Below are 12478 nucleotides of genomic sequence, written 5' to 3'. Positions count from 1 at the left end.
CAAACCTGTTTATTATTATCCTGAATATATCCTATCATGGTTCAGTCGGATTGGATACTTGACTACCATCCTTAAATGCGATGCACGACCATTATTATTATTTTAATTATAAAATTAAATTTATTAATAAAATTTAACAGAAATTTCTATTTATTTATAATATTTTTAAAAATAATAATAAATTAGATATTTTTAAGTATTCTTAATTTCTTTAATATCTTAAGATTTTATTAGTGCAATAATATAAAAATTATTTTAAAAATATTTAATAATTAATTTTAATATTATATGAATTAAAAGTATCAATATGATTGATATTATTATTATTTTTGAATTAGAGATTATTATATAATTTAAAAATTAATTTGTTAATGAATATAATATTAAAAATATAATCTAAAATGTAACTTTTAGAATTAAAACTATTATTTAATTAAAAAATTAATTTATTAGTTATTTATTATTACAAATATAATTAAAATACTAATTTTTAAAATTAGAATAAGTATTTAATTAGAAATATAATTTATTATCAATAAATTAATAAAAATTATAAAATAATATATAAATATAGATTTTATGTGTCAAAAATAAATATATATATCAAAATAAAAATTTTATTTATTAAAATATAAGCACACATGTCAGAAATTTTTTTAAATTTATATAAAATATAAATATATCTTATCCGTAAGGTGTCTTGGGGTATTTTGAGTGATTTTCTTCGGATCCAAGTCCTTAGGAAAGTTTGCACAATTACCATCCCAAGTAGTGAGTTAATCACTTCCTATGTTCCAGGAAATGTGATAAATAACCACACGTATCAGACTTCATATATTTGGCAATTTGCCTATTATTATGGGCGATTTTGTGTCTTTGCCAACTCATAACTTGTTTGAGGTGATATTAATTAGACCATTATGCATCAATTATCAATTTAATAATGTCATATCAACAATTTTAGTACTTGACCAAATTTTAGGTATTTTTAACAGTACCATGTCAACAATTTTAATGCATGATACAACTTTACCGTTACTCATATATTAATATATATATATATATATATATATATAATATAATATAATATAATATATATAAGTTAAGGCATAATTTTATATGAATATTATATACTATATTAGATGGTAAACAATTGAGATAAAATAAATAAAATATTTAATATCTTTTATTGTAAAAACATCAAAATTAAATTGAATTAGATATTTTAACCATTTCACTTATATTTCACGTTCTTATCACTAAAAAATCAAAGTAGATGGACTAACAAATTTTTCTTTTGTAAATAGCAATACTTTAAATTGCTAAATATAGATAAGAGGACAAATTACAAATTAATTTCAATAATTAACAATTTTGTTAATTACACGAGGGTGACAAAATCGCCACATAAGATAATCTTCCATAATCGGATAATACTCCACTTTAATTTGCACTCCGTAGTTTGACTAATCAAACCATCCACCGCGAGGGTAATTCCGTAATTCAGTTAAACTTGGCCCTTACCCCACTACAACGAATAGTATAGCGCTAACTCATCACATTGGAAGGCCAAATTACCAAACACCCACCAAACTTGTCAAAAATTACTAGACGGAAGACATGTGGGTCTTTTGATAATAATAATTATGATATAACGTCGACTAAGAAATCGTCGAGGTCAACGAATTCCTCGCCGCTGAATTGTTTGCCCGACAAAATAAAATCGGCTGGATGTAACGGCATCGGAAGCTCCTCTAATCCAAACGTGTCGTAACCGAAACAATCAAACGGCGTTAACTCATCAAAACGAAGAACTGACGTCGGCGAGGACGTAACAGCGCTTGGTGGAGAGTCGCAGGAGGAGGAATCACAGATATTACTGCTATTGTCTCTTAATAGAACCTTTTCCGTGATGACGGTGTTAGGAAAGTTGGTAACGGCGTTAACACCTTTTAGCTTCACTGCAGCTCTGTCGTAGACAGTAGCAGCTTCTTCAGCAGTATCAAAGGTGCCGAGCCAAACCCGTTTGCGTCGGGCCGGGTCACGAATCTCGGCAGCCCATCTCCCCCAAGGTCTCTGGCGAACGCCTCGGAACTTCTTCTTCCGGTGAGCGACGTCAGAGCCCGGAGCTGTTGGAGGTCTCCTTCTGGTTAAGATTTCTCGGTGTTTGTATTCATCATGAGAGGGTACTGTTGTTGAGACCGAGGGTATTGAATCAAAGGTAAGTTGGGTCACATGCTTCTTCGGTCCCTTTCGTTTGAGTTGTCGTTGATTTTCTGTTTGTATATCTTCATCATGATCATGCTGATCATCATCACGATCATGCTGATCATCATCACTAGAGGAATCAGTAGCATAGGGGTCGCTGAACATGATTCTGACCACTCTTCTTCTTCGGCTATGGGGGGTTGATTGTACGGACATGGAGTATTTGCACAGTGAATAAGTACAGAGCAAAAGAGCGGGTAGAAGAAGATGAAGTGGGTCGTCAACAGAATATAAACAGAGGCTAAAAACGCGTAAACGGGATCATCAATCAATTCAGTTCAGTTCAGTAGAGTAGCTTTTCCTGAACTGAGAAATGAAGAAGAAGAAGAAGAAGAAGAAAGAAAGAAAGAAAAAACGAAAGAAAGAAAGTTGTTAACTGTGTTTCGTTAGCTTTGGATATGAGGTAACTGAGGATTTTATAAAGAAAGTAGGAAAAGAAAAAGAAAAGAAAAAAGGAAAAAGAGGGGCGGGGCAGCAGCACTGAGAGTATAAATCAGAAAGGTGTCGGAATTTTGGCGGGAAAGAAACTGATTTTTTCTTTTCTATTAAGCTCAGAGGATCAGAGAAAAGAAGGATGAAAGAAAATGAGGGGAAGAGTGAGAGAAGAAGAGCGTATTTATAAAGAGAGAAAGTGACTTTGAAAAATCTTTGAATATTTTTGGTTTTTGGCTTTGCTCACTGTTACTTACTTATTTGTTTTGTCGTAGGGAGTGGGTCCGAGTTTTGCACTGTTTTAAGAAGAGGAGGATGGAGGAGGAGGCGTGGGGGGGAAGGGAGCAGAGCAGAGTGAGAGAGCACTTCAAGTTGCCATGGAAAGAATAAAAAAATATCCCCAAGTTGCTGGTTGCCCGTTGACGTGTCAAAAGCAGTACTAAGGTTTTTAACAGTTTTAATGAGTGAGGATAGACTTGACTTTACTTTTAGTTGGTGCACAGCATAGACTTTTGTTTCATCGTTCTACAGCATTAATATTAGGTAAAAGAAGTTTCCACATTTAATGGCTGATGATAGGATTCTCCACCGGTGGGGGCTGTAATCCAACCCAGCGGATATCAATAAATTCAGATTTAGATTGTTTAATTTTAGTAGAGGTTTGTGTTCGGCTTTTATAATAAAATTTGAGTTTGATTTATTTAAAAATAATTAAATTTACAAATAGCTCGAGCTGGTTAAATGAATAGCTTAGCTCGATTTGGATTTAATTTGTTAAATAGTTACGTAATAAAAAAAAGTTTTAGTTTGAGCTCTTTAAGCACAATTCAAGTTCGACCTCAAACTCGGATTAGTTAAATATTTTTTAATAGTTAAATTAATCAACAGCAATATCTAAAAATATAGTAAATAATAATAAAAATATCAAATTTAGTAAAAAAAACTTTAAAAAATAAAATATACAAATCAATGTCTAGAAAATAATAATATATATATAAAAAATATATTATTAAAATAACACGAATGATGAAAGTAAAAACTAACAATGCATAAAAATTGCATGAAGGTTATACAAAACATATCATAAGTATGTGTTAACTTAAAAGAGCATATAAATTAGCTCTATAATTTTCTTTCTAGTGGCATTCACTTTTTAATAAATAAGATTTATGAAATTTAAAATATAAAATAGTCAAAGTGTGATATTGTAAAGTAGCTAAAATTTTTTAATAATAATATATTAACTTATATAAATTCACGGTCTTCATTTATTTTAGCTTAGTTTTCAATTTGATTACTATTTATAAATATAAATATAAATTTAATCTAAAATTTTAATTAAATTAATATTTTTTCAAAGAAATCATATGATCGAACACCGACGTTCTATTCTATTGACTCCAAAATTTGAGTTGGATAAATATAAAATATCTAAGAACTGAAGAGCATGAGATTGGAAAGAAGATACTTTGTATTAATGTTAAGATATATATAAAGCTGACAATATTTATTTAGTCATAATGTTTAATTTTTTTCTGTGCTAGTACTTGATTAGTCATGACCTATTATATACTAATTAAGATTTTAATAATAAATAATTTTTTATTAAATTAATATAATTAGATAATACATTTAGAATATTTCTACTATCGTAAAAATATAATTAAATTTTATAATATATAATATTTTATAAGTTAAATAGAATTTATAATAATGAGTCAACTTTATTTTATTTAATTTGAGAAATACTCATTTTATTAAATTGTTTATAGAATATATTTGTCTATAATTTATTATTTTTGTTGCACTTTTTGTTGTCTAAATTATTCTTACTAATAGCTTCATTTAAATATTGTAGTTATATTATTATTACTATTATTATTTTGAACTCAAGCTCAAGTCTATAAACGAGCTTGCTCATGAGCCTGCATGTCGAGCTTATAAATGAGTATGTTCACGAACTTTATAAACAAGTTAGATTACTAATATGTTTGTGAGCTTTGTAAACAAACCAAGTACGAACTCAAGCCCACGGACCTGTTTGCAAATCTGTTTGCGAGCTAGTAAACGAGCAAGTTCACGAGCTAATGAACCAAACTCTTACAAGCTAGAGCTCGGCTTGATAAAATTATTGAATACGGATTTGAACTCGAACTCGTTTTGTTTAAATTAATGGACGACTACGAATAAATTTTTTATTGATCCGAGCTTTAAATAGCTTGCGACACCTTGATTTAGAACACTACCCACATGGGTTTAACTAGATTGCAATCTAGATCTTCAGTGAAAGTAGACCTGGCCAAGGGCCTCAATTGACAGGTAACCGATTCTAAATTGTCGATTCAAGGTTTATAGAGATGTTGAATATTAAATCCGCCGATATATAAAAAGTTTAGTTTACGATTGAGAGTCAAATTGTTTGAAAGTAATTTATGGTTTCAATTCATTACAATTTTGGTTACGGCCGACATATTTATTGTAGCAACTATGTATTTCATGAAAATTAAAAACTGTAATGTAATAATTTATTAAAAATTATTTATCCTGTTTTAAGATTAAAAGTTATACAATTCTCCTAGTCTTCAAAAATAATATTACATGTTAGATATTATTATAAATAGGATTTTAAAATATTTTAATGAAGTTATTATTATATTAAAGCTCCACAATTAAATAAAAAGAAATAGCTACTCTTGGAGATTAGTAAAATTGTTTAATTTAAAAAGCAATTTACTAATTGATATATTTATTATATTGATAGTAACATCATATGTCATTATCCCATCACAAAACCCTAAACTTTTCTCTTTTAATAATACTATCAATAAATTTAATATATATAACCAAATTTTACATTAGACATATATAAAGAGAGTGAATTCTTTCTCACTAGTAATATGGTAACACCCATTACATCCATCACTTTTGTGGTCAACATTTTCCACATATTTATCAAATCTTTTAAAATACTCAAGTGGAAGTTTACATTTTAGATTTTTTAAAAGAAATATACATATTGAATAAAATGTGTTGATTTTTTTATATTTTATTTGCATGTTATCATGAGAGTCATGATTATGTAAAACTAACATCTTTATTTAGCATTTGCAATGCAATTGCAGTTAGCATGAAGAAATAAATAAATAATACCAACCCCAACAACTTGATGTATCATCACCTGTATAGCTACCTTTTGAATCTCATGTCTATGTGGATCTCCTTTATTAAACATTAAATTTGTGTATTGTTGACACTATATATTATACTACTTCTAGTAAGGAAAGTACACATACTATAATCATCCAATATATTAGCATGTTCAACAACTTTAGAAAAATATTTAATTTGAGAATTAAGACACGCATAAAGAGTTCGATCCTGGCTCAAGATGAACGCTGGCGACAATGCTTAACACATGCAAGTTGGATGGGAAGTGGTGTTTCCAGTGGCAGACGGATGAGTAACGCATAAGAACCTGCTTTTGGAAGAGGAACAATAATTGAAAACGGTTGTTAATACCCCATAGGCTGAGAGGAGGGACTCTCGTCCGATTAGCTAGTTGGTGAGGCAATAGCTCACCAAGGCGATGATCAGTAGCTGGTCCGAGAGCATGATCAGCCACATTGGGACTGAGACACGGTCCAGACTCCTAGTATAAGAACATTATGAGGTTGTTTCATTTCTAACAACTTTAAGTATGAGTTTATTTTAGATAATGAAAATGCAACAAAATTACAAATAATGATAAAAAATTTGAATCGCAATAGTTAATTTATTTTTATTTTAATCAACAATCATTATTATATTACTCGTGTCTAATATAATAATGTAGCATTAAAACTTAATAATTCATAACTTTATTATTTGACTATTGTATTATTAACAGAGGATATAATTGTAAATTCATATGTAATCATATATGACTGCAACTCTACTCTAATATAAATATGGGTGCAACCATATGCTAATGGTTGTCGTGAATCACATTTCTTTATGCTATTAGAGCCTATCATCTAACAAGACAATTTTTCTTTTTCTTTTCCAAGATGTCAACCAATTTTGCTACTTCTTTTGCCTCTTGTTTCTTCAGCTTTTGCTACTCTTTCCACCTTTGAGATATCGGTTCAATCTTCCATCCTACCCTCTTCTCACTCTGTTTTCCATGTTAGTAACATCAAGAATCACATCTCTCTTGTTCTTGACTTCAAAAACTTTCTCCTGTGGCAGACTCTCTTCATTACTATCGCTCATTGTTATGAACTCTATAATTGTATTGATGCTATAATAGATCCACCACCTCCAATTATTGTTTCTGGTGAAACTACTAGATGAATCCAACCTACATTCTTTGATTGCAGATTGATCACACTATCATATTTTGGCTACATGCTAGCATCTCCCCTGATATTTTGAAACACGTTTTACATCCCAGGAGAAGGCTTTCGGCTAGAGACACTTGGGCAGAAATTGAAAAACTCTTCCATGATCATGCCAATGCAAAATATATGCAATTAAAGAGGGTTTTCAATCAAGCCCAAAGGAACTCATTCCATGGCCGAATATCTCCAATTTATCAAATCTACAGTTGACGACGATGATGTTAATTTACACGTTTCATGAGGCTTATTTCTGATTATTCAGATGTTGTGACAGTGGTGACCGTTTGCAAACCTTCGCCTTCCTTCTTGGAACTGCGCTCCTTTCTTTTAGCACATGAATCTCGCCTGCAACAAGATACTAATGGCTCTTTTTCTAATCAAGCTATGACAGTTTCATGATCTCAAGGTCGTGGTGGCTATTCAAATCGATCCTTTCATGGCAATTTCCAAAGGGGCGATCGTTATCAACAACCAAGAGGTAGAAATCCTTATTATAATTCTGGTCACTTCTATAATTCCCAATCTTTTCGAAATTAAGCGCGCCCTCGCCAATATTGCTGAACGCCAAATATGCAGTCTTTCATTCTGGGCATACTGCCTTCTTCTTCGTCTATTAAATGTCAGATTTGTGATAGTTTAAAGTTTTCATTGAATTTGAAGTTGGAAGCTATATGGAATTCAAATATTAGATATTGCTTCTAATTTGTATCTGATCTTTTGATGATTTGGAATATTATTTTAAGAAAATCACATATGTATTGTATTTTTTGGAAAAAAAATCATTTATAATGTATCCTTTTGTTATACATCTATAATTATAAAGTATACCATTTATATTGTGATTTTTCTTTTCATTTTAATGATTTTTTCGGATGATTTTTCATTCACCGTCAAAGAGGCAACACTGGAGGCCAGCTAGCTCAGTTCAGGAGTTTTTTTAGGGTTCAATGACCCATTATCAGCATCAGATCGGTGAGAAGATATCGCAGCTCGGCGAATCAATATTGGCAGTAATGGTGGAAGTTTATCTGCCTTATTTCATCATTAACCAATCGTTTCTAGTGAAATAAATAGCAGCGGAAGGCTTGCGAGTCAAGAAGAGAAATTGGCAAAAGTATGGTAGCATGCAGTGAATAACAAGGGAGGAGCCGTCGCGGAGAGAGAGCGTGGGAGAGGGACCGAAATGACAATTTGACTACAGTAACAAATTGTTGTTAAAGTCATTCTAGATAAATTAAATTTGCTACAGTAACACACTTGTATATAAATTTTTAAGTCTAATTAAACAATAAAATCATATTTTCACAAAATTCATGGGCGCAACCGAAAATAAAATTTTATTGGGTCTAAACATATTTATTTTTAAAGATATATTTTTATTTAATTTTTAAATACAATCTAATAGCATTTATTAATTAAATTATATCAAAATAAACATCAAAACAAATATAAAAATCAAGTTCGAAAAAATAGAACATACATAAATATATTAAAATAATTAGTCAATTTGACACAAATATATATATATATAAGTTTCAGATAATAGTTATATGTTAAATAGATACTAGGATATTGTGAAATTGATACCAAAAATCCAAAATAGATTTTAAAAGTTAATTTCAGATATTAACTATATATCTAATATATATTAACCATATACTCAAATTTTTGAAATAGATACTAAAAATAGTTTTAGATAATAATCATATCCCAAATGTTTACCTACTACATACAAAACATATACTAATACATTAAATGGATACTAAAAAAGTAGTTTTAGATATCATGTATATCGAATTGATACTAAATATATACAAAATATATATTAAACATATATCAAAAAACTAAATACTATAAAAGTTATAAAATGCTTATTAATTTGCTAATAACATATACTATTTTGTAAACAAAAATGATATACTACTATATCTTTAAATTAAATTTTCAATTTACAGTTTTTGTGAAAAAGTTATTTTTGACAATAAAGATGATATCTTTGGCAATTTTAAGGTATTTTTGTAAAATATCCTAATATTTTATGTAAAAAAAAAATTTATACTTGAATTGTATTAAAATGTTGAACTTTTAATTTTAGATATTATTACTTTCGATTTTATAATTTTTTCTTTATTATATTATTTTAATTTCTAATTTTTGTTTTCATTAATATTTCTTAGTTTATTTTCGAGTTTAATTATTATAAATGGGTTTGGTATACAGATACTAGATCGATTGTCCAAGTGTTCATATAATCGAGTGTTAAACACACAGGGTATCTGCTACCTAGCAAAATTTATAAAATTTATTTAAAAACTGTATGTTAGACAGGTTTAAGCGAGTCTGGGTAGTATGTAGGTATCTTTGTTCGGATTTGACACGAGTTTAGATAATAAAGGTAATTTTTAAATGAATTTAAGATGAAATACGTATATCTTAAGCAGATTCAGATCTGGATATCCTTAAATAGACGAGTACCTTACTAGTTATCCTTCCTAGTTGTGCTCCTTTCTATATCCTTTTAAAATCTCTTCTATATGTTTTTCTTTGCCATATTTGTTGTGCGTGTTATGTTTATGGTAACCACTTTTTTTGTTAAATAGATAGAACTTCTATTGATGGAAAATAAGCATTACACTGTAAATAATTAGCTAGCCATAACAAGTGGACATGACTACTGTTACAAAGAACCACATGAACAAGTTGCCTAGCCAACGAATGGGCTGCCCAATTACAAAATCTAGGAGCAAAATTAAAGACCATCAATTGAAACTTATTAGAGATAGCAATAAAGTAATCTACCACTATTTGAACATCACTTGAAATAGAACTAGTACCTATAGCAACTTTAGTAATTCCTTTAGTATCACCCTCCATAATGATTGAATGGAAGCCTTTCCTTAATGTTAGCTGGCATGCTTCCCTCACTGCCATGCCCTCAAGGAGACTTGGATTAGAAATGAAAGGTACTCGGGGAACTGATGAACAAATAACTTTGCCAAGCTCATTTTTACCCACTACTGCAATAGCCCCACGAACATCTTTTGCGCACACATCATCATCAAAACTAACTCTAATTACAATCGAGGGAAGAGCAACCCTCTTATTAGGTGAGGCTACTGATCTCTACACCCATCGACTACCTTCAGTAATATCCAAACGAAATAATAACATATCCATCTCCGCTTGAGCTTGCTCTTTTACTACTATGTTCAATTCCTTACTATTAAATGTCAATGCATTTCACGCTTTTTAAATGGATTACATGACATGGGCTACTAGTAGACTAAATCATTCACCATCTGAATATCATTTTAACCATGACGGAATCTTTTTCATTTATCCAAGAGCAACAACCCTCGCACATTCTCAATTCTCAACCCTAAAAGGGTAAAAAACCACACAACTTTAGCTTTTGGACAATTAAAATGTAAATGAAAATCAAACGCAACCAAACCATAAACTTTGCATAGAGGGAGAGGCTCTTTATTCTTCTATGGATTTCTCATTCTTAGGGAGCCTCTTCCTAAAGCATCTCCAAAGAAACATATTGATCTTCCTCTATCTATTAGAAGCCCAAAATTCCTTGATTATAGCCTGACTATATGAGGCCCCTTCCATATAAAAAAAAGCGTTTATTGACGGATGTTACCGTTGCTAACTCAAAATAGTGACGATGTGATAGATGCTAGCCATTGCTATATGAGGCATCGTTATAATGTAGCAATGAGATAATCATCTATCGATATATATATATAGCGACGAAAGGGGCTGTCGGTAAAATGTAGGACAACCATCGCTAAGATCATAGACAAAATATCATCGTAACTTGACTTGGCGACGGACTGCAGTTGTTGCTAGTTTGTCGGTAAAGCTAGTTATCACTATGTCATCGGTAAGGCTATTCTATTTTTATTAAAATATTAATATCAGTCGCTAATTCATCACTAATAGTTTTAAATTTCTTAAAAATATTTAATAAATATTTGTTGTTAAACCGTCGTTGTTTGGTTTTTAACTTTTAATGTGTCGTCGCTAATCCATGGCTATTTGATTTTTTAAAATATTTAATAAATAACAATCTCTAATCCGTGGGTAAAATGCATAGATTTTTTTAAAATAATTAAAATATAATATTAATGATAATTTAATAATTAAAATTATAAAATACTATATATAAAAATATTTAATAAATATTAATCAATTACAAATAAAAATATTATAATGTAATATAAAAGAAATAAAATCTGTCTAATCAAAGGCAATGGAGGAGGTGGTGTCGCCTTGATCGTTAGCTAGAGGATCGGGGGTACTAGTGGCGAAAGCACTGGTTGGTGAAGCAGGCACAGGTGGTGGAATAATGCCAGCATCAAACAAGCATATTATGTGCTGCATCGTCCGCTTTAGCTCAGCTATACAGGCGTTGTACTCCTAGTCCAACATCGCGTGAAGCTTGCGCTTGAGCACCTCCCACAAATGATCAGATGTCTTGCTGCTGGAGCTGCTAGAGCCATGAGGTTGGGTGAAGGTGTGGGCCTTTGACCTAAGGCCATAGATATGCTGCTTCTTCTCCCCGCTGATGATGTCGACGAACAATTGCGACATGTCAACCGGTGGAGGATCGAAGGAACTCTCACTGGATTGAGATGTAGCAACTAATCATGCCTTCACAATATCTTGTAAGTTGCAAAATAAAATTAATTGTATAAAAATATTACATTAAAATACTAGAAATAATTATTATATATTTATAAGTTATAACTAAGTACAACGATCTGTTAGGAGTTGCAATTGATGAATTGCTCGTCGGTCTTGCTGTGCAATTGCCGGAATAACTTATAAACAGTAGGCTCGTGACCTAACTCCCTGGTCTAAATAAAAGAAAATGGGCATGTTAAAATAATTATAGGTTATAAATATAATTAATACTTATAACTAAATAACTAAAATATGTTAATTCTTACTAATGCCTGTCTATGGTAGATGGCCGATCTCGACCCAGCAATGTGACGAGTAGGGCTCGTATGAAGGCCGATAACCTAACTGAGAAGATTCTTGCTATGGGTCTCAATGGTTGTCTTCACCTCGAAACTTTTTTAATAGTCTGTCTAGTGGGTCCAGGTGTCCTTCCGTACACACCGAGGTCTCTTCTTGTTCCTCTTCTAGCCATATACCATGTCGCGATATCTCTCGGCTATTTGCTTATCACAAGCAGGTCGGAGCTAGTACTCGTCCTTAGGCTCCCATATGAAGAATTTTTATAAAAAAAAGATTGTCAATATTAATAAAAATTTATTATTATAATATTTATTATCTTCCACTTGGTGAAGTACGAGTCCTGCCGCCTTAGGCACAAACCTCCACGCATACCCCTCACACTCTATCGCATTCTTGAAGATCTT

At 30.9% G+C, this 12478-nt stretch overlaps 1 protein-coding gene and 1 long non-coding RNA gene across 2 annotated transcripts; one reads left to right on the top strand and one right to left on the bottom strand.

Annotated features, from left to right (window-relative positions):
• Positions 1-1345: 1345 nt before the first annotated feature.
• On the bottom strand, positions 1346-3019 carry LOC8284753 (pathogenesis-related genes transcriptional activator PTI6). Its single transcript, XM_002533786.4, has one exon. It carries the CDS (start codon positions 2422-2424, stop codon positions 1645-1647), a length of 780 nt encoding a protein of 259 aa, XP_002533832.1. The 5' UTR covers positions 2425-3019; the 3' UTR covers positions 1346-1644.
• Positions 3020-6679: 3660 nt separating this feature from the next.
• LOC107262422 lies at positions 6680-8389 on the top strand. The gene is made up of 2 exons (XR_001536292.2): positions 6680-7557; positions 7976-8389. It is a non-coding gene; the product is annotated as an uncharacterized LOC107262422 (long non-coding RNA).
• The last annotated feature ends 4089 nt before the right edge of the window (positions 8390-12478 follow it).

This window comes from Ricinus communis, chromosome 2 (genome assembly GCF_019578655.1).
Source record: "Ricinus communis isolate WT05 ecotype wild-type chromosome 2, ASM1957865v1, whole genome shotgun sequence".
Lineage (NCBI taxonomy): Eukaryota > Viridiplantae > Streptophyta > Magnoliopsida > Malpighiales > Euphorbiaceae > Ricinus > Ricinus communis.
Note: the sequence above shows the minus strand (reverse complement) of the source record. Positions and strands in the feature narration are given on the sequence as shown.